At 41.4% G+C, this 26,753-nt stretch overlaps 1 protein-coding gene across 1 annotated transcript in view; it reads left to right on the top strand.

The window, feature by feature from the left end:
- LOC120063553 (GDNF family receptor alpha-2-like) overlaps positions 1–26,753 on the top strand; it is a 105,222-nt gene that overhangs the window by 11,735 nt on the left and 66,734 nt on the right. Inside the window, exons 2-3 of the mRNA XM_039013910.1 lie at positions 9,032–9,340; positions 22,846–22,932. Coding sequence (XP_038869838.1) covers positions 9,032–9,340; positions 22,846–22,932 — 396 coding nt within the window. The remainder of the gene's footprint in view (positions 1–9,031; positions 9,341–22,845; positions 22,933–26,753) is intronic.

The raw sequence follows: 26,753 nt of genomic DNA on the forward strand, positions 1-26,753 counted from the left end.
ATAACATAACTATATTCTATTCTCAATACTTTGTAATTCTCATTGTCAATGTCATAATTTAGCTGCTAGCTGGTCACTGGAGGGAATGTAGTCCACCAGGTTGCACATGTATTAGTGAGAGTTGGAAGCCTTAAAGAGCAGTCCAAGTATGAAATGGCGGTCTATTCAATCATATTTTACATTCAAGGCAGGCCTCCCTAAGTTGCTTATTAATTACCCTATAATACCTGATCTAATCAGTCATGCATTACTTCTCTGTGTACTCCAAAATTCGAATTAATTAGTAGTCTATCCAAAGGGCAGGAACATTGGTGTGAGGGGTCGTCAGGGACCTCCTATATCGACCTTGAATAAATGTGGCACTAATTTGTGTATAGCAAAATGTTTGGATTTTGTAAACAATAATACATTTGATTGCCTTTTTCAGATCACATTTTTAAAGGAAGATTTAGGGGCCAAGTTTCAAAGGTGCTACATCAGCTCCATGTTTACTTTATATCACTCACACATCGTGGTGGAGAAACGTTTGAGAAAAACAACTCATTCTCATACTCAGATTAATTTATGGCAGGCGTGTCAAACTCAATTCCTGGAGGGCCAAGTGTCTGCTGGTTTTTGTGATTTCTGTTTAATGTTAGTACCATAAGACAATATTTTCCATCACATGTACAATTTCACCGCTTTCTTTAATACATTTCACTGCTTTCTTTAATAAATCACATTGCAACATTCCCAGTAAATTGTTCTGCAAACTAGAAATGAACAAAACTGATTATTTTCATAATCAGCCTATTACAAGTATTTCTGAAGGGAAATAACATATTTTCTTCATTTGGATCTATGCTTGGGTCTCACAGGCGTAATTAATAAATCAAGAAAAAAGGGAGGAGTGAAAACCAACAGACACTCTGCCCTCCAGGAATTGAGATTGACTCCCCTGATTTATGGTCTGTGTAGTGCCGATCCTAGTCTTATTGTGGGAAAGCTAGCCTATGAGTCTGGTGTATGAGGCAACATCCCAGTATGACTCTGCTTTCTCTCAAATTTGACATGCTAAACACTGCAGATACTTTGCGATGCTACATTGGAGCCATTATATACGGTACCCATGGAGAGAGCCTTGGTAGACCATGTCAACCTCAACAAACTCCCACTAAGGAGGCAGATAACCTGACAGAGCACTGCATGAAAAGGATGTATATGTGCAGGATTATCATATAAATTGATCATTTATGGTGAAAAAGAGAACTCATAATTTTGGGGCTAAATCACTGATTTGCAATTTAGGGCTATGTCACGCCCTGAACATAGTAAGCTGTTTTTTCTCTGTGTTGGTTGGGGCGTGATGGTGACTTGGGTGGGTTATCTAGGTGTATTTGTATGTCTATGGTGGCCTGATATGGTTCCCAATCAGAGGCAGCTGTTTATCGTTGTCTCTGATTGGGGATCATATTTAGGCAGCCATTTCCCTTTTGTGTTTGTGGGATCTTGTCTATGTTTAGTTGCCTGTCTGCAGCATTTGATCTTACTCATACGACGATCGTGACAGGCTAATACCATACACTCTCAGTAAAAAGGCTTCCAAAAGTGACCCCATAGGATAGCTTTTTTGGTTTCAGGTAGAACCCTTTTTGGTTTCAGGTAAAACCCTTTTGGGATCCATGTAGAACCCTCTGTGGAATAGGTTAGGCAAAAAACAAAACAAAAAGTTTATTCAAAGGGTTCTCCTATGGGGACAACCAGGGTTGCAAAGGGTCGGAAACATCCCTGGAAATTTTCCATGGGAAGTTAAGCCCGGGAATTTTGGGAATTTTTCTTATAATTCATCAAAATAGTTAGCTGATAACAGTGAACCTTTTTTGTGGGATATACAAGGCAATTCTACGTCTTGTGGCATATTTTGGTTAAACAATCCCCAATTCAATGGAATTGCAACCCTTGCATGCACAGTGCGTTCTTCCATCATGTGTGCAGTGCTCTCTTCCATCACATGGACAGCTGATTCTCAAGATCTTGCACACTAATGAGATGCTATTGAGACCACACTGTCTGAGCAAAGGACTACATGCTTTCTGCTAAGTTTTGATTACAATACTGAGTGGGGTGAATATATTTTATATGACATACATGATTTTTTGTTAACTTGTAAATAGTAGCCTACAGCAAAGTGTGTTTAAATCATTTATACCTTGTTAACAATCTCTGCTAGTTAGTTTTTGCTGCCATGTGGGGTTTAGCTTGCTTGAGGCTGCTAACTGAGGAGTGTTAATTCACCTGTTTCCATACATGTTTCATTTTAAAACATTTATCATACAAAGGAGTTGTTTAATCTAACTGCTTAACTATTTATCTGTACATGGAATTGTATTTGTTTGTTTTTTACTCATTTTTTTACTCAAGATGCAGAATAATCTGGCCAAGTGCATACATTTCCCTCAGCGCTCACAACAAGCAACATCTGAAAAACGTCCCTCTACTTATATTCAAGGTGAAAATGATGACACCTTATCAATAGCAACAGCTCATGGTCCTCCTGGAATCAGAAGTTTTTTTGACTCAATGGAGGAACGTAGTCAGAGAAATGCTGATGAATGTCTTGCTCGAGCTGTGTATGCAACTGGTTCACCTCTGATGCTCACAGGCAATCTGTATTGGAAGAGATTTCTGAATATTCTACGCCCAGCATACACCCCTCCAACCAGACATATTTTATCTACTCATTTACATTTACATTTAAGTCATTTAGCAGACGCTCTTATCCAGAGCGACTTACAAATTGGTGCATTCACCTTATGACATCCAGTGGAACAGCCACTTTACAATAGTGCATCTCATTTGCTGTGCACTCATTTGCTGGATGCAGAGTTGAACAGAGTTCAAGTGAAGGTCAAGCAAATCATAGAGAAAGCAGACTGTATTGCAATCATCTCTGATGGGTGGTCGACTGATCGTGGGCAAGGAATAATTCATTACATAATCTCCACCCCTCAAACAGTATTCTACAAGAGCACAGACACAAGGGACAACAGACACACCGGTCTCTACATTGCAGATGAGCTGAAGGCAGTCAATGACCTTGGATCAGAGAAGGTATTTGCACTGGTGACAGACAATGCTGCGAACATGAAGGTCTAAAGTGGAGGAGTCCTACCCTCACATCACACATGTGCTGCTCATGCATTGAATCTGCTCCTCAAGGACATCATGGCAGTGAAAACAACGGATACACTGTACAAGAGAGCCAAGGAAATGGTTAGGTATGTGAAAGGTCCTCAATGTATATTAGCAATCTACCTCACCACGCAAAGTGAGAAGAATAAGAGCACCACATTGAAGCTGCCCGACAACACCACCCCGCCGGGTGTTGCTGGGCAGCTTCAATGTGGGCAGCTTCCACCATTGGGGTGGTGTTGTCATCATGTTTGACAGTCTCCTGGAGGGGAAGGAGTCTTTCCAAGAAATGGCCATATCACAGTCTGCCGATATGGACAGCCCCATCAAGAGGATCCTCCTGGATGATGTATTTGGGAGAGAGTGGTAAGCAGCCTGAAACTCTTGAAACCTATAGCAGTAGCCATTGCACGGATTAAGGGAGACAATGCCATCCTGTCTGATGTTCAGACTCTGCTTGCAGATGTAAGAGAAGAAATCCATACTGCCCTGCCCACTTCGCTGTTGCTTCAAGAAGAGGAAACTGCAGTTCTGAAATACATCAAAAAGCCTGAAGCCCATACACACCGAGGCGTACATGTTGGACCCCAAATATGCTAGCAAGACCATCCTCTCTGGTGCATAGATCAACAAGGCCTATGGTGTCATCACTACCGTGTCTCGCCACCTTGGCCTGGATGAGGGCAAGGTTCTTGGCAGTCTGGCGAGGTACACTTTCAAGCAAGGGCTTTGGGATGGAGATGCAATATGGCAGTCGTGCCAACATATCTCATCAGCCACCTGGTGGAAGGGACTTTGTGGATCTGAGGCTCTTTCCCCTGTTGCCTCCATCCTCCAAATTCCACCAACATCAGCTGTCTCAGACCGCATTTGGTCCTTGTTTGGGAACACACACACCAAAGCACGCAACAGGCTGACCAATACAAGGGTTGAAAAATTGGTGTCCATCCAGGCAAATTTGAGGCTTTTTGAGCCTGACAACGAGCCATCCTTAAGAAGGTTGGAAAGTGACAGTGAAGATGAGGCCTCAGAGTCTGATGTTCAAGAGGTGGACATTGAGGAGGTCCAGTGAGAAGACATGGAAGCCTGAGAGGAAGACAACCAAAGCTTTACATTTACATTTACATTTAAGTCATTTAGCAGACGCTCTTATCCAGAGCGACTTACAAATTGGTGCATTCACCTTATGATATCCAGTGGAACAGCCACTTTACAATAGTGCATCTAAATCTTTTAAGGGGGGGGGGGGTTTAGAAGGATTACTTTATCCTATCCTAGGTATTCCTTAAAGAGGTGGGGTTTCAGGTGTCTCCGGAAGGTGGTGATTGACTCCGCTGACCTGGCGTCGTGAGGGAGTTTGTTCCACCATTGGGGTGCCAGAGCAGCGAACAGTTTTGACTGGGCTGAGCGGGAACTGTACTTCTTCAGAGCTAGGGAGGCGAGCAGGCCAGAGGTGGATGAACGCAGTGCCCTTGTTTGGGTGTAGGGCCTGATCAGAGCCTGAAGGTACGGAGGTGCCGTTCCCCTCACAGCTCCGTAGGCAAGCACCATGGTCTTGTAGCGGATGCGAGCTTCAACTGGAAGCCAGTGGAGAGAGCGGAGGAGCGGGGTGACGTGAGAGAACTTTGGAAGGTTGAACACCAGACGGGCTGCGGCGTTCTGGATGAGTTGTAGGGGTTTAATGGCACAGGCAGGGAGCCCAGCCAACAGCGAGTTGCAGTAATCCAGACGGGAGATGACAAGTGCCTGGATTAGGACCTGCGCCGCTTCCTGTGTGAGGCAGGGTCGTACTCTGCGAATGTTGTAGAGCATGAACAGATGCAATGGATCATTGGGGATCATTCAATATTCCCTTTTGTTGTTCAGTGAAATCATCCCATGTGAAGAGTCAACTCATTTAATTAAAGTTCAATTCCTAACTAAATTATACTTTTTTTCTATTGGAAGGATTTAATCATTTGCAATTACGTCTACTTATGATATGGTAAATATATTCAATGCAAAAACCTTCTACATTTAAATGGTATTAATAGGCATTTGCATATATTCCCGTTAATTCCCATATATTCCCGTTAATTCCACGGAAAGTTTCCACCTCTGAATATTCCCCAAAATGTTCAACCCTAGGGACAACAGAAGAACCCATTTACGTTTTAGAATCTAGATAGCGTGTTTTTTTTTAAGAGTGTGGATGGTATATATAAATTGATAAACCCATCAATGACATCACACCATTCAATACTATGTGAAGACTCAATGGCACACTTGAAGTCAAGGAAGTCGATTTTAACGACCAAAATGGCATCTCATGGGGGATATTTTCAAGACATAAAATGCGCAGTTTGAGCTAGTCCAGGAAGTGACGTGGCAGGCTAGCTCAGTGCTGCCTCTGTAACACATGACCATCTGACAGTTTATCATCATTATTAGGCACTGGCCATGCAGTTTTTCAATGTGCCTGTCTCTAAATAGACTTTGTTTTCAAGATTTGTAAAGATGTATGATGGCCAGAACCTATGAAGCACAACAGTTATTTTTGTAAAAGTGAAAGACATTTTGAAAAATGTAGGTTTTGTGCCTCAACATTTACTTCCTGGTTTGAGACCATGAATATAACATCCCATGAAGTGTAATGATGGGATATAGTGGAAATGAATTAGCCTGTTGTTGTTATCTCTGCCATCTGAGAGGTCTGCATTTGATCATTCTGTTAGACATGTAGGCCTACATGTTATGAACTGGCATTGACATGGTAAAAGTAGGGTTTATGTGATCCCATGAATATACCTGACAAATAAATAACATGTATAACACATTTTGTGATGTGCAGGAACAGGCAAATGTCCTGTCTTGACTTTTTAAAGAGGATGTTCGTTTTATGGTGAATGAGGGGATTGTGGAAGCATTAAAACAACAATTAATTTGATGACATACATGATACAGCCAATTCCGAAATGTCACAATCTACTGAAGATAATTACCGTGGGCCAGTAATCGAGCTGTCAACCAGAAGATGGACTCCTCTCATAATAATTTGACAGAAGCCATATTCTTGCATAAATAGCGTTGTTCGTAGTTTTTCCAGTAAACGAGCGAGTTAGCATCGCCCTCTGCTGGTTTCCCGAAGCTCGTGAAATTAACTCCTGTGATGCCAGAACACTCAAAAAGAAGCGCAGATACTCAGAAAGTCAGAGGCGCGCGGCTTTTGGAGAGTCAAGTCTTCACTCGGCAATGTCCCTCCTGCGTAGGCTACAGTAATTGTAGTTTCCTTATTCCTCCAGAGAAATGTCATTGAAAAAAGTTGTCTGACATCATTTTCGTTGCCAAATAATTTTCTTTGTATTTCGTTTCAAGTGTGGGAGCTGCGAACTGGATCATCAGAGCTCTTGATGCAGAGAGATGCCACAGTTCATTCGATATGTACAGTGTATATAAAGCCTACGACCTATGAAATAACTGCTCACAGACTGGGATTTAATTCCTTTACCAAGAGGATTTTGAGATTGTCATTTTTGTGTATTTTCGAAGCTGGAATCTGGATTAAGGAGAGTGGAAATTGTGAAGGCGCGTTCCGTAGACTAAATTGTATTTTTTATGCGCGAATATTTAAATTCTCCCAGTTGTAGTTACGACCGAACCAACTATTTGGAAAGGGAATTACAACACGTTTACAAAAGGAAGAAATTAAATCGGATCCTCATTTTGACAGCTTCTTGACCTTGAATCTAATTCGGCTACCAATTCTTCATGATGTGGATTTATTTCTACCTCGTTCTTTTTCTATTAGGTGAGACATTTATTTTCTGATGGTTCTTAAGTTTTAAATGCAGACAAAACAATTTATTCAATTCCACCGCATGCATGGGGATAGTTTTGTAATCGTTGTGAATATTATACATTTAGTAGGACTCTTTCATTTGAGGTTGTTTCGCCTATAACCTACTTATTGTGAAATCAATCTTAAGTTTTACTATCGGATCATTAAATGTATTACATTTAAATTGTTTCCTTAATTACCCATAGAGTGAACGTTTGAACTTATTAGGTGCAACATTTTACCTATACTCCCAACTTGCTGTTAGTGCAGATATGTATTGTCTTTTCGCATCTCGTCTGCCTATTTGATTAAGGTTGAGATAGTGAAATAACTCACATAAAGTTAATGCATAGCCTAAACATGATGATGATGATGTTGATGATGACGATCTGTCTTGTTGGTAGAAGATGCTTAATTAATCAGTTACTAATAGTGATTATATGCATAATTTAGTTGTACTGCGCACTCCCTGTACTTTAAACCAATTGCAAAGTCTATAGCAATATCTCCCTTAGCAGTTTGCAGGTTTACCTGAAGGTATCTCTCATGTCAGTCTTTCCATCTAAATAGGAGTCAGTGTTTGTATCTTTCCTTGTCTATGCCATTCAAGAGATAAGCCTCTGTCTTGCTCTCACTATGTTTGTTATTGATTTGTCTGCCATACACAACAACAATATGGAACACTTTAATATTCTGAAGGAAAGTGCATTGGGATCAATGACCATACACAGGCAGCCCAATTCTGATATTTTGCCAAATTATTGGTCTTGACCAATCAGATCCGATATCTTGCCAATAAATGGGCAAAATATCAGAATTGGGCTGCCTGTGTAAACGCAGCCCATGAAGCATAACAGATAATAAACTGAAATATGTCATATAACTAATTGATGCATCAAATGCGTGTGTGCTAATCATAGCCTACATACAAATGAACATGTCAAACAACTATCATATATTTCGATCTGTTCCTGGGTCTGTTTGCCAAAGAAAATCTTGCACCTGTTTCATCCCAGTTGGCAAAACCGGTTGCAATGACGTCATGTTCGGGTTTTATACTGATTTCAAAATGAAATTTGTAATACATCTCTTTAGTGACCAGACAAAACACATGTAACTGATTCTCATCTGGTTATCTGACCAGATAACAACCAAAATATGAAGTCTGTACTCAGAATCCTTGATGCCGTTGTAATCTGGTAATCTGACCTTTCTACAGCCAGAAATGTAGTTCACAACCAGAATATGTGATTATTATGTCCCATGCCAAATTCTGCCTGCCGAGATTGCAGCATTGTAAGGAGTTTGATTTTCCAATTGCACAGTAGCCTGCATTTATAATAGGTCTATCAGATTCTGCTCTTGAGAGAAGAGCAATATTATTAAATTCTCAAAACGGTTTAGGACCAATATATAGTTCCTAGTGGACAACATTTGGCATGGGATGTCGTAATGATGTCATTTTCTGGTTGATTTTTAGTTTGTTTTTGTAGCTAATACATTACGACCAAAGATGTATTTTTCATGACAACATTGAGACATGAAATATAATATGCCATATCTGGTCAGAAAACCATATACAAATATTTCAACCCAAACATTGCATCAGAAAAAACATCAGAATGGCGTCATTGCAACCACTTTTGTCCGCTGGGTGATTACACGGTTATTTAATTGCATTTCCTTATACCGTATGTGTATGTATTCTCTGCATGTTTCATATTTGTAAACAAAATGTCCAGTGATCAGAAATCCCTTACACCAGTGTTTCCTAAACCTCAATTGGTACCCCACAGGTATTCCACTTATTTCATGTATTCCAGTACTAGCACTCTTGAGTCAATTTTGTCAGATGTGCTAGTTGTGGAATATATCAAACACATGGAACGCCTGGAGGTACTCAAGAAGAGGTTTAGCAAACACTGCCTTACCTTATGAAATGTTCATACAGCACCAGCGACACAGTAAATCCATCAAATATTCCCATGCATGTGTAACTCCATATGTCAGACCAATGAAACAGCCTCCTGTTCCCTCCCTCAGACGGGGTTGTGTCCTCCTGGGGTGGTTCCTCATCGGCCCTGGTTGGGACGGGTGCCCATGGCTGGTTGGATTGCGTGAGGGCCAGTGACATATGCAACCAGAACCCCCAGTGCAGCTCCCGCTACCGGGTGATGCGTCAGTGCCTGGTGGGCAGAGAGAGGGACACCATGCTGGCCAACAGGGAGTGCCAGGCTGCCCTGGAGGTGCTGCTGGTCAGCCCGCTGTATGACTGTCGATGTAAAAGGGGCATGAAGAAAGAGCTGCAGTGTCTGCAGAGCTATTGGAGCATCCACATGGGCCTGACCGAAGGTGAGACTGAAATCAATTAATAAATGTTTTTTTTAAGTGTTCTTGTACCATATACATAGATACTTGCATAATGAGATCTGCATGTATGTGCATAGATAAGAAATAGAAATTGAATTTGATTTGGTGAAATGGTGTTGCAGCAGTAAACTGAATCAAAACAGAATATATAGACGATAAACACATACAGACAGAATAACTCTGCTATTTTGAATTGTATATCTCATTGTTAAAAAAAAGATGTTTTGTTCGTGACCAAACACGTAATCAGCAAATTAGATCTAATTAGATACAGTGGCTACATGCTCATCTAGGTCTCTTTAAAAACAATGCAGAGAATAAGGAAAGTCTCATGAATTGTATGCTGCACCTGCTACAGGATAGAGTGCATTCAGAAATTTTGTTATGTTGCAGCCTTATTCTAAAATTGATTAAATGAACTCTTTCCCCCGTCAATCTACGCACAATACCCCATAATGACAAAGTGAAAACAGGTTTTTATAAGTGTTTGCATTTCAGCCCTTTGCTATGAGACTCGAAATTGAGCTCAGGTGCATTCTGTTTCCATTGATCATCCTTGAGCTGATTGGAGTCCACCTTTGGGAAATTCAATTGATTGGACATGATTTGGAAATGCCCACACCTGTCTATATAAGGTCCCACAATTAACAGTGCATGTCAGAGCAAAAACCAAGCCATGTGGTCGAAGGAATTGTCCGTAGAGCTTCGAGACAGGATTATGTCGAGTCACAGATCTGGGGAAGAGTACCAAAACATTTCTGCAGCATTGAAGGTCCACAAGAATACAGTGGCCTCCATGATTCTTAAATGGAAGAAGTTTGGAACCACCAACACTCTTCCTAGAGCTGGCCGCCGGGACAAACTGAGCAATCGGGGGAGAAGAGCCTTGGTCAGGGATGTGACCAAGAACCCGATGGTCACTCTGACAGAGCTCCAGAGTTCCTCTGTGGAGATGGGAGAACCTTCCAGAAGGACAACCATCTCTGCAGCACTCCACCAATCAGGCCTTTAGTGTAGAGTGGCCAGATGGAAGCCACTCCTCAGTAAAAGGCAAATGACAGCCCACTTTGAGTTAGCCATAAAGGCACCTAAACAAGATTCTCTGGTCTGATGAAGCCAAGATTGAACTCTTTGGCCTGAATGCCAAGCATCACATCTGTAAGAATTTGGCACCATCCCTATGTTGAAGTATGGTGGTGGCAGCATCATGCTGTGGGGATATTTTTCAGTGGCAGGGACTGGGAAACTAGTCAGGATTGAGGGAAAGATGAACGGAGAAAAGTACAGAGAGATCCATGATGAAAAAGTGCTCCAGAGCGCTCAGGACATCAGACTGGGGCGAAGGTTCACCTTCCAACAGGACAATGACCCTAAGCACACACCCAAGACAAAGCAGGAGTGGCTTTGGGACAAGTCTCTGAATGTCCTTGAGTTGCCCAGCCAGAGTCCGGACTTGAACCCGATCTAACATCTCTGGAGAAACCTGACAATAGCTCTGCACCGACGCTCCTCTTCCAGCCTGACAGAGCTTGAGAGGATCTGCAGAGAAGAATGGGAGAAACTCCCCAAATACAGGTGTGCCAAGCTTGTAGCGTCATACCCAAGAAGACTCAAAGCTTTAATCACGGCCAAAGGTGCTACAACAAAGTACTGAGTAAAGGGTTTGAATACTTATGTAAATGTCATATTTCCGTTTTAGTTTTTAATACATTTCCAAACATTTCAAAAAAATAGTTTTTGCTTTGTCATTATGGGGTGTTGTGTGTAGATTGATGAGCAGAAAAAAATATTTAATCAATTTTAGAATAATGCTGTAACATAACAAAATGTGTAAAAAGTCAAGGGGACTGAATACTTTCCAAATGCACTGTATATTGATACCCCTGATGAAAAATATATGCTTTCCATTCTCTGTGAAATAATGGAGCAATAATGCAATTACAGCACCAAGACCTGTTAGGGGTGCGCTATTGGTTTTCACCTAAAGTGTTCCATATTATCATATTATTAGGTTATAAACCCACCGTTCAATGGCCTGGAGCCAGCCACTTGCACAATCCAGGAGGTAATATTTCACTTAGACCTTAGTCCTTCAAAAGCCTACTTCACATTGTCATAAGCGTGGCATGATGAATGTTTCAAGACATCACTGCAGCTGATGTCAAATCAAATCATAAGCTCTAATGTAGTCAAAAGCTTTGACACACCATATGCTATTCAACTGTGGCTAAGTCACTTTTACCAGGAGCTAACTTCCTATGGCACCAGTCAAGATATGTCAGTCTCTATGCCTATGCTCTAGGATAGAGGGTTCAAGTGAAATGTTAGGACACTAAAGCAGGCCTATCTGAACAGAGTTACAATTGGGCTTACAGTAGGCTACATACAGTAAGCTGTTTTGACAAATACAGACCTCCCCTGTGTCTTTCACTGAGGATACTTGACCGAACAATGCAAGTGTCCCATTTTGGTACTGTCCAGGGAGATAAAACAGGCTTTAATGGAGGACAGGGCTCTTACAGTGCAGCTTTAATCTAATCATGATCCATTGTGCAGTCAACCAGGCTTTTGTTAACTGGAAACAATCAGTATATAACATTGTTCTCTATCGAAACAAACACGAGGGCCGATTCCCCACAGACCCTCAAAAACGCTGCAAGCCACTTAAAAAATGGTTGTGGACAAAACCCAGAAAAAGTTAGGATATTGTAGGAAGAGCACCAGCTTGAAAGGTTTTCTCAGCAGATACGGGAATGTCTACGGGCTATGTAGATAATTCCTAAGAGCCAGCCTGTGTTGCTGTTGACTAAAATAGTAAGTCATTTCGGGAATTTTGGGGCATATTTATGAAAGGTTTGTGTGTGCTAAATTGCAGCAAAAATGTTGCATTCTCTGCATTTTGCATAAAGAATTGTAGATAGTGTAAATGAGTTGTAGGTAGCGTCTGCTAAATTACATTTTAGTCATTTAGCAGACGCTGTTATCCAGAGCGACTTACAGGAGCAATTAGGGTTAAGTGCCTTGCTCAAGGGCACACCAGCAGATTTTTCACCTAGTCGGCTTGGGGATTCAAACCAGCTACCTTTCGGTTATTAGCTCAACAATCTTAACCGCTAGGCTACCTGCCTAGACACTAAGAGGGGCGAATGTTAAAACATTAACAAAGATAAAATGAGCAAAGGCACGCCTTCTGCAATTTTCCTATAAATTGATTGTCCTTTTATAATATTCGTTTTCAATTCTTTTGATTCGTGGATTTTCAATATTTATATTCATGAGATGCTCTGAGCATAATGCAGGGGTAAGGACTTATACTCCTAGTGCAATGATAACCACAAATCTCACACATTAGCGGCCTTTACATTTCGGTTTACTGAATTTGCCCTTATTTGTGTGATAAAGAAGGCTACTTTGCTGTATTCCAAGATTAGTGACTGCTTAGACTTTGTTACACTCCGCATGTGGTAGTATGGGCAGCAAACTGGAGGGCGTTGCTGCTGTGAAAAGGACCAGCATTCATTGGGCTACTTGCGCTCCGTCTTTGGCGCTCGTTAATATTGTACATGTGAACTGTTAATTGAGGTTTTAAAAGAAATGCCAGCTGAATGCAATGTGTCAGTGACAGATAATGGTTGGCCTTTTGAATAGGTCCTTCTCACTGCCGGACAACAGGGGTTTGGAGTCTGAATCTATAAAAGGCGTAATTACTATGTGGGAAGCATACTCTTTAATAGCATAAAGGTAGCTGCATTTCTCTTTTGATTAAGCCTCATGGAGAGAGCACAAGGGTTTGAGGCAGTTCCGGCCAGTCAGTTAAGAAGTCCCATTCTTCACATATCCCCGTTTTGTTCTTTCAAATGAAAGTGAATTGAGCAGATAGCTAAGAAGGCCTTTATGTGGGCGGTTTCCTTGCAGTTTAATTAGTAGAATATATTTCTACAGCAGGGAGCATGCGTGAGTCTGTCTCAGGTCATTGTGAGATCTTACATGAAATAACGAAGTAAGCACTTAAAAATAATGATTTTCCCGCTAGTATTCTAAAGGTCAGGAGCAGAATCTGTCAGTATTCCATGCTAATATCACTACACAGCTAATTTAGAGAGGGGAAATAGAAACCCTATGCCAGCTTGAGTATGTTATTCCTAGGACCCAAGCAGAGTCAAGGGAGAAACACATAAGGTCACAGAGGTTCACAGTATTCCTCAGTGAAACCATCATTACCATGAGCAATGGTAGCAGTCACCAGCCATTACCTTAGCCATCCACTGTCATAAGGAGCACATTTCTCCAGTGAGGCAATGGGAGTTTGCTTCTGCATGCTGAATGTGTCCTCTGTTTTTACTCATCTCGCCACGCTCGCTAGGTGGGTGCTTCATCATCAGAGGAAGAGACCTGTCAATATTTTTCTGGAACAAATCAATAGAGATTTTCAGGCCCCCCAAAACCTGTGAAAAAGGATCAATGAAATATGATGACAGGGATGGCATTCTATGTCCTTGCAAATCCCTCTAATGATTCCTTTACTGTAACTGAGGATCCATCGAGCAGATTTCAATATGACTGAAATGACACCCAGAGTGGCTGCTATAGTTGGGAAATTCGCCCCTCTTACCCTGGCAGGAAGAGACAGACTATTTTGCCTTCTGAATACGTGCAAGTGGGGATTTGGATTTGTCCCGCCATAAAGGTTTATAGATGATTGAATGCGGATCATTGGAATCATGCGAATGGACTAGCTATCAGAGCCGTTGCCATTTTCTTCTACACAGATGGTTTTCAACCATTGAGAAATATGTAATCAATATTCTTCATTTATGCAAATAGACCAGGTCAGCTTTAAACAAATAAGGTGAATGACAGCTATTAAAATGTACTTTGCTTCAAGCTATAAGCTGTTTGCCAAGACCGGAAAAATCCATAGGACACTTCCATCACCTCAGGAATGTACTCATATTGATAATGAATATGTGATGGATTTTAGATTCTCTACAGCTTAAACTGTTAGGCAGTCATCCACTGAATCAACTTAACCCAATGAGTCCCACCGTAACGCCAGCATGTTTCGGCCTGCTGGCGTTATTTCAAAAAATGGGGTGTTTAAGCTACAGATTTCTGGGTTGTACCATCGGTGGTTATGTTATCCTGATGGGGCCTGGGGTCAGGTATTTTTACAACAACGTCTGTGGAGTCCGAATGGTTTGCGCTGCAAACTATTAAAAGCTATCTATAAAAAGCTGAAACTCTCACGAACACGTACACATTTTGCTCTATGACGCCCACAAGCTACACAAGAACTGTTAGAAGGTAAGAGGTTCTTCTACATAGAAGATCATCAAAAATCTCAGGACATAGTGTCTATAATACTGTAATAAGCTGACATATTTCCTGTCACAAACTCCACGCAGTTGTCGCTGACTAGTTGGATATTCATTTCTCACAGAGCAAAGAATTTCTGAACTTACAGCATTCATATAAATTCATTTTTATCAGATGTTTGCTTTGGCAGAACTCCTTTTTGTCAATAAAACTCATGAATGTAACTGTTTATGTCAAATTGTTTTTTGTTTTCTACTTGTGGCCCTGGTTGTCCTGAAAATAAAATGGTCAAACACTTTGTTGTGAGGCTAAATATAAGGGCTGGACATGGACATAAATGAAAGTCAGATAAATGAAAAGCCGATCTTTGCTGGGATCTTGGGACTGATTGGGTTAAGAGCAATATCCTCCTACAAGGGACTCATGATTGTCTGTTTCACTCTGGCCATGTGCAACACTGTCAGAGCAAATGAAGTCAAACTGAGTCTTAATTACCACGATAAGTTGTTGCCCTCTGGCAAACCATCATACACTAAACAGCTGGGAATAATGTTTTGTATTACCTGAGGAATACATTATTGGTTGGGTGACTGTCAAATAGCACAGTTGTTAAAGAACAGAGTGCCATGGCCCCCTGCTGTGAATGTGAATCTGTCAAACCCCAAGCGAGAGAACGATGCTGTACTTGTGCAGTTCTAATTTTGCATGGTGTGTGATAACATGAGAAAACACTTTCAAAATCCATTCACTACCTTCATTCATGCTATCATTTTATGTTTGACAATGTTATTAATGAATTATTACTTCTTTGACTTACAATCAAATGAATTGTTATTATACACTGAGAATACCAAGCATTAGGCATTAGGAACACCATCCTAATATTGAGTTGCATCCCCCCTCAGAACAGACTCAATTTGTCAGGGCATGGACACGGGGATGCTGGCCCATGTTGACTCTAATGCTTCACACAGTTGTGTCAAGTTGGCTGGATGTCCTTTAGGTGGTAGACCATTGTTTTTTAATTTAATTATTTATTTATTTTAAATTACCCCTTTTTCTCCCCAATTTTCTCCCCAATTTCGTGGTATCCAATTGGTTGTAGTTACAGTCTTGTCTCAACGCTGCAACTCCCGTACGGACTCGGGAGAGACGAAGGTCGAGAGCCATGCGTCCTCCAAAACACAACCCAACCAAGCCACACTGCTTCTTGACACAATGCACATCCAACCCGGAAGCCAGCCGAGACCGGGTTGTGTCGGAGGAAATGTGTCAGAGGAAACACAGTACACCTGGCGACCTGGTCAGCATGCACTGCGCCCGGCCCGCCACAGGAGTCGCTAGTGTGCGATGAGACAAGGATATCCCTACCTGTCTCCTCCCCTTCATCTACACCAGGGGTCTCCAACAGGTAGATCGCGAGCTACCAGTAACTCGGAGCCCACCTATGAGGAGCTCACCAAACAATTCTGAAAGTACATGCAATTTCACGTGTTCCACCACAAACTGTCATAAACCAATCTCACAAGTATCAGACACCACAACATTGACATTATCTCACATTTGGTTAGCCACTATTGGCTTAATCAGCCAAACCTAACACAATATCTGCCAATTAATTTCTAGCAATATTGCCCCTGTCTGTCTGTGGTGTGTGCGATTGTTTGTTTATCACTCTGTGTGTAGCCAGCTGATGTGGTTACCATCTTGTGGGTTGACAGAAATACTCAAATGTTAACTGCAAAGTAGGCTTACCTGGCAGAAGTATATCATGAGTAAGTATATAATTTGTATTTATTATTTGTTATTTGCTGAATTTGCCATGAAATGAGCAGCAGTAGGACTACAGAACCATCGCTAGACTGGCCCAATACATGCTGACTAGACCGGGCATGCACGTGCGTCCGTTGATTTTGTCCATCCACACCAGATGTGATCAGGACACGTATGTTGAAATATCACAATGAAATCTGAACCAACTATATTCATTTGATGACAGGTCAAAACGCATGAAAAACTCATGGCCATTTAGCTAGCTTGCTGCTGCTAGCTAATTTGTGCTGGGATATAAACATTGGGTTGTTATCTTACCTGAAATGCACAAGAGCCTCTACTCTGACAATTAATCCACACCTAAAAGGGTAAACCTAGTTCGTTTCTAGTAATCTCTCCTCCTTCAGTCATCTTATTCTGACTTAGTATGGCGGTTGGCAACCAACTTTAAGGTGCATTACCACCACAAATTGGACTGGAGTGTGGACCTCAGTTCATCTTTCAATCACCCATGTGGGTATACAGTGCATTCGGAAAGTATTCAGACCACCTTCCCTTTTTCCACATTTTGTTACGCTACAGACTTATTTTAAAATGGATTAAATAACAAATGTTGCTCATCAATCTACACACAATACCCCATAATGACAAAGCGAAACCGTTGTTTTACATTTCTGCAAAATTATTAGAAATACAAACAGAAATACCGTATTTACATAAGTATTCAGACCCTTTGCTATGAGATTTGAAATTGAGCTCAGGTGCATCCTGTTTCCATTGATCATCCTTGAGATGTTTCTATAACTTGATTGGAGTCCACCTGTGGTAAATTTAATAGATTTTTGACATGATTTGGAAAGGCACACACCTGTCTATATAAGGTCCCACAGTTGACAGTGCATATAAGAGCAAAAACCAAGCCATGAGGTCGAAGGCACTGTCCGGATTGTGTCGAGGCACAGATCTGGGGAAGGGTACCAAAACATTTCTGCAGCATTGAAGGTCCCCAAGAACACTGTGTCCTCCATTATTCTTAAATGGAAGAAGGTTGGAACCACCAAGACTCTTCCTAAAGCTGGCCGCCGGCCAAACTGAGAAATCGGGGGAGAAAGGACTTGGTCAGGGAGGTGACCAAGAACCCGATGGTCACTCTGACAGAGCTCCAGAGTTCTGTGCAGATGGGAGAATCTTCCAGAAGGACAACCATTTCTGCAGTACTCCACCAATCAGGCCTTTATGGTAGAGTGGCTAGACTGAAGCCACACTTCAACCTGATCGAACATCGCTGGAGAGACCTAAAAATAGCTGTGCAGTGACTCTCCCCATCCAACCCGACAGAGCTTGAGAAGATCTGCAGAGAAGAATGGAAGAAACTCTCCAAATACAGGTGTGCCAAGCTTGTAGCGTCATACCCAAGAAAACTCAAGGCTGTATTTTTTGCCAAAACTGCTTGTATAAAGTACTGAGTAAGAGTCTGAATACTTATGTAAATGTGATTTTTCAGTTGTTTTTTTCAATACATTTTTAAAAATATCTTAAAACCTGTTTTTGCTTTGTCATCATGGGGTATTGTGTGTAGATTGATGAGGATGATTAGAATTTTTTATACATTTTAGATTAAGGCTGTAACGTAACAAAATGTGGAAAAAGTCAAGGGATCTGAATACTTTCCAAATGCACTGTATGCTCCTAAAAACCAAGTTCTATTTTAAAGCCTTGCTACGCAGACGCTCATTGATGCGCGCGAGCAGTTTGGATGATATGATTGAATAACATGTATGCTTAAATTTATTTTGCAACGTAAGCACACATAACGCGAACGTTGTGGTCAGCATGTTCAATTTCTAGATGCGCAATTAAAGGGGAATTACATTTTTAAAATCTTCCAGGTCTAAAAATGTTTTTCTTCTGATATGATTTAACCATTGACTCAGAACATCCAATTTCGTTGTTTCTCTATGAACAACTGTAATTTTGAAGGAAAATTATTTTGGAAAATACAAAACAGACTTTATTAACCTTTATTTTACCAGATATGTTGGCAGAAAACATTACTTTCTCTTACACTAAGGACCCGGGACCCGGGGAAGAGTTGCAGGGGAGAGGAGAAGAGCAGAATTTGCCTATTTGAAAGATAGAAAAAAAAATGTATCTCGTGACATGTCTCCTTTTTTTTTAAGTAGCTCTCATGCTAGAAAAGGTTGGAGACCACTGATCTACACTGATTGATGTGGATTTAACAAGTGACATCAACAAGGGATTATAGCTTTCACCTGGATTCACCTGGTCAGTCTAGGTCATGGAAAGAGTTCTTAATGTTTTATATACTCAGTGTATGTGGATGAGGCTAAATTATAATATACTTGTATGATATACAGGGAAGTTTCTTCTTGGCCACTTGGGTGAAACTGAAATAGTTTGTTTCCCTAAACTTCCCCTCAGTTCCCCCGGACAAGAATAGAGCTTCATCATCCATGATCCTCTATAAGCTGGCCCCGAGGCTGGTCACAGCACTTTCAAAGCTAGAGCATTTGGCTTTGTTTGAAGATTTTGCTATTGTACATTGGCCATTTAGGATGGGTAAACAGACTTTATGGGAAGTCTCTGGGAAAAAGGACCTATCTCAGTGGTAACTGTGGGTTCCCTAAGAGTTCCAAGCACTCGTAAATATTGGCAATTGTTGTACTTAGGCATGCTAAGGGAGAGAAGTAAGAATGTTTGTCTGGCTGCCTTTGCTTTCTCACTACAGAGATGTGTAGGATGATATGAAGAAATGCGGACAGGGAGAAATAGGGATAATAGCCCCTTATCTCACAACCCTCCCCCATGGTTTCTGCAATAGCTACTCTTAGAGAACTGCCTGTGGTGATGTTGCACGTTGTGATGATCGTCAATGCTGACTGAAGTAGTGAAGGGAAGCTAGGGAAGTGGTAGAAATGGGATTTCTTTGTCCTTAGGGTGCACAACACAAAGGTTTCAGCATTGTTTCTGATGTTTCCACAACCCAATAAGCAACTGATCTAGACTACTTCATAATCAAACAAAAGCCTTTTGAGGTTCAGGCGACGAGTGGCTAATCTGCCTTTGCCATCCGTACTGTTAGCTAACGTTCAATCGCTGGAAAATAAATGGGACGAACTGAAAGCACATATATCCTACCAACGGGACATTAAAAACTGTAATATCTTATGTTTAATCGAGTCGTGGCTGAACGACGACATTAATAACATACAGCTGGCGGGTTATACACTCTATCGGCAGGATAGAACAGCAACCTCTGGTAAGACACGGGGCGGGGGACTATGCATATTTGTAAACAACAGCTGGTACATGATATCTAAGGAAGTCTCGAGGTTTTGCTCGCCTGAGGTAGAGCATCTCATGATAAGCTGTAGACCACACTATCTACCTAGAGAGTTTTCATCTCTATTTCTCGTAGCTGTTTACATACCACCTCAGTCAGAGGCTGGCACTAAGACAGCATTGAATGAGCTCTATTCTGCCATAAGCAAACAAGAAAACGCTCACCCAGAGGAGGAGCTCCTAGTAGCCGGGGACTTTAATGTAGGGAAACTTAAATCCGTTTTACAAAATTTCTATCAGCATGTTAAATGTGCAACCAGAGGGAAAAAACTCTGGACCACCTTTACTCCACACACATACTCTCCACTCTCTCTCGCCCTCCATTTGGCAAATCTGACCATAATTCTATCCTCCTGATTCCTGCTTACAATCAAAAATTACAGCAGAAAGCACCAGTGACTAAATCAATAAAAAAGTGATCAAATTAAGCAGATGCTAAGCTACAGGACTGTTTTGCTAGCACAGACTGGAATATGTTCCGGAATTCCTCTGATGGCATTGAGAAGTACACCACATCAGTCATTGGCTTCATCAATAAGTGCATCGATGACATCATCCCCACAGTGACTGTACGTACATACCCCAACCAGAAGCCATGGATTACAGGCAACATTCGCACTGAGCTAAAGGGTAGAGCTGCCTCTTTCAAGGAGTGGGACTCTAACCTGGAAGCCTATAAGAAATCCCGCTATGCCCTCCAACGAACCATCAAACAGGCAAAGCGTCAACACAGGACTAAGATCGAATCGTACTACACCGGCTCTGATGCATGTCGGATGTGGCAGGGCTTGCAAACTATTACAGACTACAAACGGAAGCACAGCCAAGAGCTTCCTAGTGACATGAGCCTACCAGACGAGCTAAATAACTTCTATGCTTGCTTCGAGGCAAGTAACACTGAAACATGCATGAGAGCATCAGCTGTTCCGGCCGACTGTGTGATGACGCTCTCCGCAGCCGATGTGCGTAAGACCTTTAAACAGGTCAACATTCACAAGGCCACAGGGCCAGACGGAATACCAGGGTTGAACGATCCGTATGGAGAGGGGTTGAACGATCCGTATGGAGAGGGGTTGAACGATCCGTATGGAGAGGGGTTGAACGATCCGTATGGAGAGGGGTTGAACGATCCGTATGGAGAGGGGTTGAATGATCCGTATGGAGAGGGGTTGAATGAGTCAGTTGGAAGCTGGAGATAATTACTGTAGGTGGCCAAGGGAGTATGAGAAGCCAGATTAGGAATTTAGCTTTGACACTGGGGTTAACCTTTAACTCTTGCAACATGTGCCATGGCTACTTTAATGACCACAGCGATTATGGACATCTGTTTAATGTCTCATTTGAATGACGGCACCTTGTGCAGTTTAGTTACCCCCCCCCCCCCCATCTCTCCCTTACCAGATGGAATAGTGCTGTCTTATGGCCCTCCAACACCCCATTCAGCCTATTCTATTCTCCCATCCAAGAATTGACCAGGCCCTGCCCTGCTTAGTTTCAGAGGCAAGCAATCAGTAGGATGTAGGGTGGTGTGGCTGCTGACAGTCCCTCTGCAATGTCTTACAACAGGTCGCTTACTTTCCTATAGCAATGTATTATGTCTAGGAATCTATGGAGTGTGTCTGGAGTCCTGGTCAGGTTCCATGGTCAAAATCTTAATTATTAGAGATGTTTCCTCATTATCAGATGGGGAAACTGCTTATGATTTGTTTTACCCCTCACGGAAGGGAACAAGACATTATAGCAGCCTTAGTGTGGTCCTCCTTGGACTTTTGCTCAGGAGTTGGCAAGGGAAGAGTTCAATGTCGTCACTCTACAGTTTATAATGCTGGGAGGCGCAACTTTCACTCCTGTTGAGTGACATGTATTTTAGCCATTTGGCGTTATAGTTGATCATCTTTAGTTTGGTGTATTTCAATAGTTGTTTTACTGACGCTTTTTTATCCCCCTGTTCAAGATGGAACTAAGATAACATGTCATAATACAATGTCGCCTCTTTTTTGTTTTCAACAAGTGTACTGTGAACCAACATTACACTGTGTTATTGAAGTGAAATCTTCAAGGGTATGCTTTTTATTCCAGCCTGATAATGAAATATGCACTATACTGTACAACATGATCAACACATATGTGAATCACACGCTACCTTCCGTTGAAGTCTCCATTCTCTGAACAGCTGGAAGAACACTTTATGAGGTAACATCATCTTTTCAAGCGCACGGAGCATTGTGATAAACAAATGGTGATATCTATTGATTGGATGGTTATCCACTGAGCTTCACCTCTCCCCACAGGTTTTGGATTTTCTCATTTGCTGCGGTGGGCTCCCTGCCTGTCCCACAACAGCCTTGCTGTGTTTCTGTTAGCATCAACATGCAATGCTACACACTGGAGGGTTTGTCTGGATCACACCGAATGGCTGTGAATTTTAAACACAGGATTAGAGGCTTCTGAGAGAGAGGCTCAGGGGAGCAGCGCAGTCAGTTGAGTGCTAATTTGATTCATTTTTTTTTACAAACAGCCACAGCAATTCAGCGTTTGGAGGCTGCCTCACCTAAATCACAGAGCACCAGGACCAAATGTTCTTTCCAAATGAAATTATTTGACCGTGGTGAACGATCTGCTTTGCATATCACAAAATTAGCCAAATGTTCACACCATTGAAATGTTCAGGGTGTAAAATGTGTTATTGGTCAGACAGACCGATTAAGAGCCAAAAACTCAAGTTGACAAATTTTATAGAATTCAAACTTCACTGGTTTCTGTTATCAACAGAAACAATATAGATATTTGCTTATTGTTTTAGCACAAAAAATGTTTTATCCTGTGCAATGTTTCTAAAACCATGACTCCTTGCCTTAGACACATGAAGGTCAACAACTTTGTATACATTCTGAGATCATATCTGGGTGTGTATTCCTTTATTAAATGTACCGCAACACATACCCAGTAATTCAAGTACCATGAATATGTGGGTGTGAGCACACTATAATTTTCCTTTTTATCAAAAACAATTTCATCATGTACTGTTTTCCCAGGTGGAGAGCTTTATGAAACATCCCCTTATGAACCTGTGATGCCTGTTCGCTACCCTGATGCATTCCGTCTCGCTTCCATTATCTCAGGTAAGAACAAATGTTTCATGTTATAATTTTTTTGATTCCACAATGACTATTCCATGTTAAAAGACTGTGAAGATACACTGTATACAGTGCCATCGGAAAGTATTCAGACCCCTTGACTTGATCCACATTTTGTTACATTACAGCCTTATTCTAAAATTGATTAAATAATAAAAAGATCCTCAGCAATCTATACATTATATTCCATAGTGACAAAACAGGTTTTTGAAATATTTCCAAATTTATTACAAATAAAAAAACTGAAATACCTTCAGACCCTTTGCTATGAGATTCAAAATTGAGCTCAGGTGAATCCTGTTTCCATTGATCATCCTTGAGATGTTTCTATTATTTGACCTGTGGTACATACAATGGTACATTACAATTGATTGGACATGATTTGGGAAGGCACATACCTGTATATGTAAGGTCCCACAGTTGACAGTGCATGTCAGAGCAAAAACCAAGCCATGAGGTTGAATGAATTGTCCGTGGAGCTCCGAGACAGCATTGTGTCGAGGCACAGATCTGGGGAAGAGTACCAAAATATTTCTGCAGCATTGAAGGTCCCCAAGAACACTGTGGCCTCCATCATTCTTAAATGGAAGAAGTTTGGAACCACCAAGACTCTTCCTAGAGCTGGCCGTGCGGCCAAACTGAGAAATCGGGGGAGAAAGGCCTTGGTCAGTGATGTGACCAAGAACCCGATGGTCACTCTGACAGAGCTCTATAGTTTCTCTTTGGTAATGGGAGAACCTTCCAGAAGGAAAACCATCTCTGCAGCACTCAACCAATCAGGTCTTTATGGTAGTGGCCAGACGGAAGCCACTCCTCAGTAAAAGGCACATGACAGATCGCTTAGAGTTTGCCAAAAGGTACCTAAAGACTCTCGGGCCATGAGAAACAAGATTTTCTGGTGTGATGAATCCAAGATTGAACTCTTTGGCCTGAAAAGCTCAGGACCTCAGTCTGGGGGCTAAGGTTCACTTTACAACAGGACAGTGACCCTAAGCACACAGCCAAGACAAAGCAGGAGTTGCTTCGGGATAAGTCTCTGAATGTCCCTGAATGGACTTGAACACGATCTAACATCTCTGGAGAAACCTGAAAATAGCTCTGCAGCGACGCTCCCCATCCAACCCGACAGAGCTTGAGAGGATCTGCAAAGAACAATAGGAGAAACTCCCCAAATACAGGTGAGCCAAGCTTGTAGCGTCATACCGAAGAAGAATCGAAGCTGTAATCGCTGCCAAAGGTGCTTCAACAAAGTACTGAGTGAAGGGTCTGAAAACTTATGTAAATGTGATATTTCATTTTTTTTATACATTTGCAAACATTTCTAAAAACCATTTTTCTTTGTTATTATGGGGTATTGTGTGTAGATTGATTTTTTAAAAACTATGAATCCATTTTAGAATAAGGCTGTAAGCAGTGGCGGTCAGTGCCGTTTAAGATGAGGGAGGACATTTTTTTTTTTCTATTACAGCATATTGGATGACTGTCATTCATATTCCATTCACCCAGTTAAATGTAACAGCGATAGGTTTAGGCTAATATTTGATACTCAGATTTTCCCTTCCCCCATCATGAGGTTGCTACAACCTAGCCCAGTGGTTCTCAATCCTGGTCCTGGGGACCCAAAGGGGTGCACATTTTTGTTTTTGCCCTAGCACTACACACCTGATTAAAATCATCAAAGCCTTTTGATGAGTTGATAGTTTGAATAAGATGTGTAGTGCTAGGGCAAAAACAAAAATGTGCACCCCTTTGGGTCCCCAGGACCAGGATTGGGAACCACTGGGCTAGCCTATAAATGACGGTTTACAACGTTGGTGCACACAGGTTGAGAGACATATTTGACATTCAACACCGCCTTGCACACTCTTGCCTGCATCTAGCTGATATAGTGTGTAATCATTCGTCCAACAATTGCAAACAAGAGTTTCTATTGGACAAATTCAGCTATGTCATTCCCGATTTGTTCCATTTGCTTCCGTTTAAGAAACGTTTTTCAACAGAATCAGCGGAATGAATACACTCTCTTCCTCTCACGTTGTCCCTTCGCTTGTGGTCTTCATTGCCCAACACATCAGCTGTATGTGATCAGGCGGAAAAACCTTTCCAAGCCAAACCACTACACACAGCCTACATCGGTGTCACCATATTAGCTAAAGTAACGTCATAGTCAGCATAGCTAATAGAACTAATGTGTTAGTAAACCCACTACAATCATGCAGTAACATTAGTGTACAGTCAGTAAGCAGTTACACCGGTGGACCCCGGTGGCAATACATTTGTAAAACCAAAAGCTTACGTTGACTTGGAAGAGTTCCAATGTTTTGTTGGATAGTCATAGCCAGCTAGCTACAATAACATCCCTTTGTTTGAGCAGGGTGTTTCAGTAGACTAAACTAGCTAGCTGCATTTGCTAGCTAAGTAAGTGAAACTGAACGTTTTTTTTTAAATTATGAAATCACTCTCTATATATATATTTCTCTCTTGCTTCTCCTTCAGTTTGGAAGAAATTAATTTGTTAAACTGTTTGACTACTGTCTTTCTCTCTCTCTTTGAGTCAACTACTCACAACATTTTATGCACTGCAGTGCTAGCTAGCTGTAGCTAATACTTTCTGTACTAGATTCATTCTCTGATCCTTTGATTGGGTGGACAACATGTCGGTTCATGCTGCAAGAGCTCTGATAGGTTTGAGGACATCCTCCGGAAGTTGTCATAATTACTGTGTAAGTCTATGGAAGGGGGTAAAGAACCATGAGCCTCCTAGGTTTTGTATTGAAGTCAATGCACCCAGAGGAGGACGGAAGGTAGCTGTCCTCCGGCTACACCATGGTGCTACCCTACTGAGTGCTGTTGAGGCTACTCTAGACCTTCTTTGCAAAATAGTGTGTTTTAATAAATTATTTGATGATTATATTTAGTATAATTTTAACTAAAAAATATACCTTTTTAAATGTTTTATTTTTATGAAATTCACTGAGGAGGATGGTCCTCTGCTTCGTCCTCTGAGGAGCCTCCACTGGCTGTAATGTAACAAAATGTGGAAAAAGTCAAAGGGTCTGAATACTTTACGAATGCACAGTACATGGACCGCCTATTGAGAAGTGCCTGTTAAGTAAAGCAGGTGTTAAATTAGGTGGAAAGGAGACTAGATTGCCACTTTCAGTAAATATGATGGATTCCTCTTTATATTCCTTAGTTCACCAAGGGGGTCTTGCTTACGTAAACCCATATATTTCCCTCCGTATTCCCATCTATTGATTTTCCATTCAGTTTGATTTCTGTTTACTAATTAAACAGCAAGTATTCATCAAGGGAACTATTGCTCACATTTCGTTTACTGGTTATTACTGAAAGGGCGATACAAATCAATGCAGATCTTATTATAAGACACAGCTACAATGGCTATTACACTAAGGGCTCTATTTTAACAAACCTAATACAATGGTAAATCTTAGTGCTGGTGACAGATTTTTTTGTTGTGCTGTTTTACATCCAGAATATGTGCAGAGTAGCTGGAGGTGGCACGAAAGTTCTGGGTTTTGATGAATAAACAAGTTGCGGGTATGTCGAGGCTTGACACCTCACTGGCCAATCAGAACTTGCTCCATGGCTGAATATGTGTTTGCTTCAAGTTGTCTTTACAGTGTTTTATGTATTGCCTCGTCATCATCTCCAATTTGATTGTAGTCCGTTATAGCCTAGTTTGTTAAATGGCCTGCCCCATATTTGCTAAATATGTTGAACATGTTTGCAGTCCACATTGTTATTTTATATATTTAACCTTTATTAACTAGGCAAGTCAGTTA

The sequence above is a fragment of the Salvelinus namaycush genome, chromosome 18 (assembly GCF_016432855.1).
Source record: "Salvelinus namaycush isolate Seneca chromosome 18, SaNama_1.0, whole genome shotgun sequence".
NCBI lineage: Eukaryota > Metazoa > Chordata > Actinopteri > Salmoniformes > Salmonidae > Salvelinus > Salvelinus namaycush.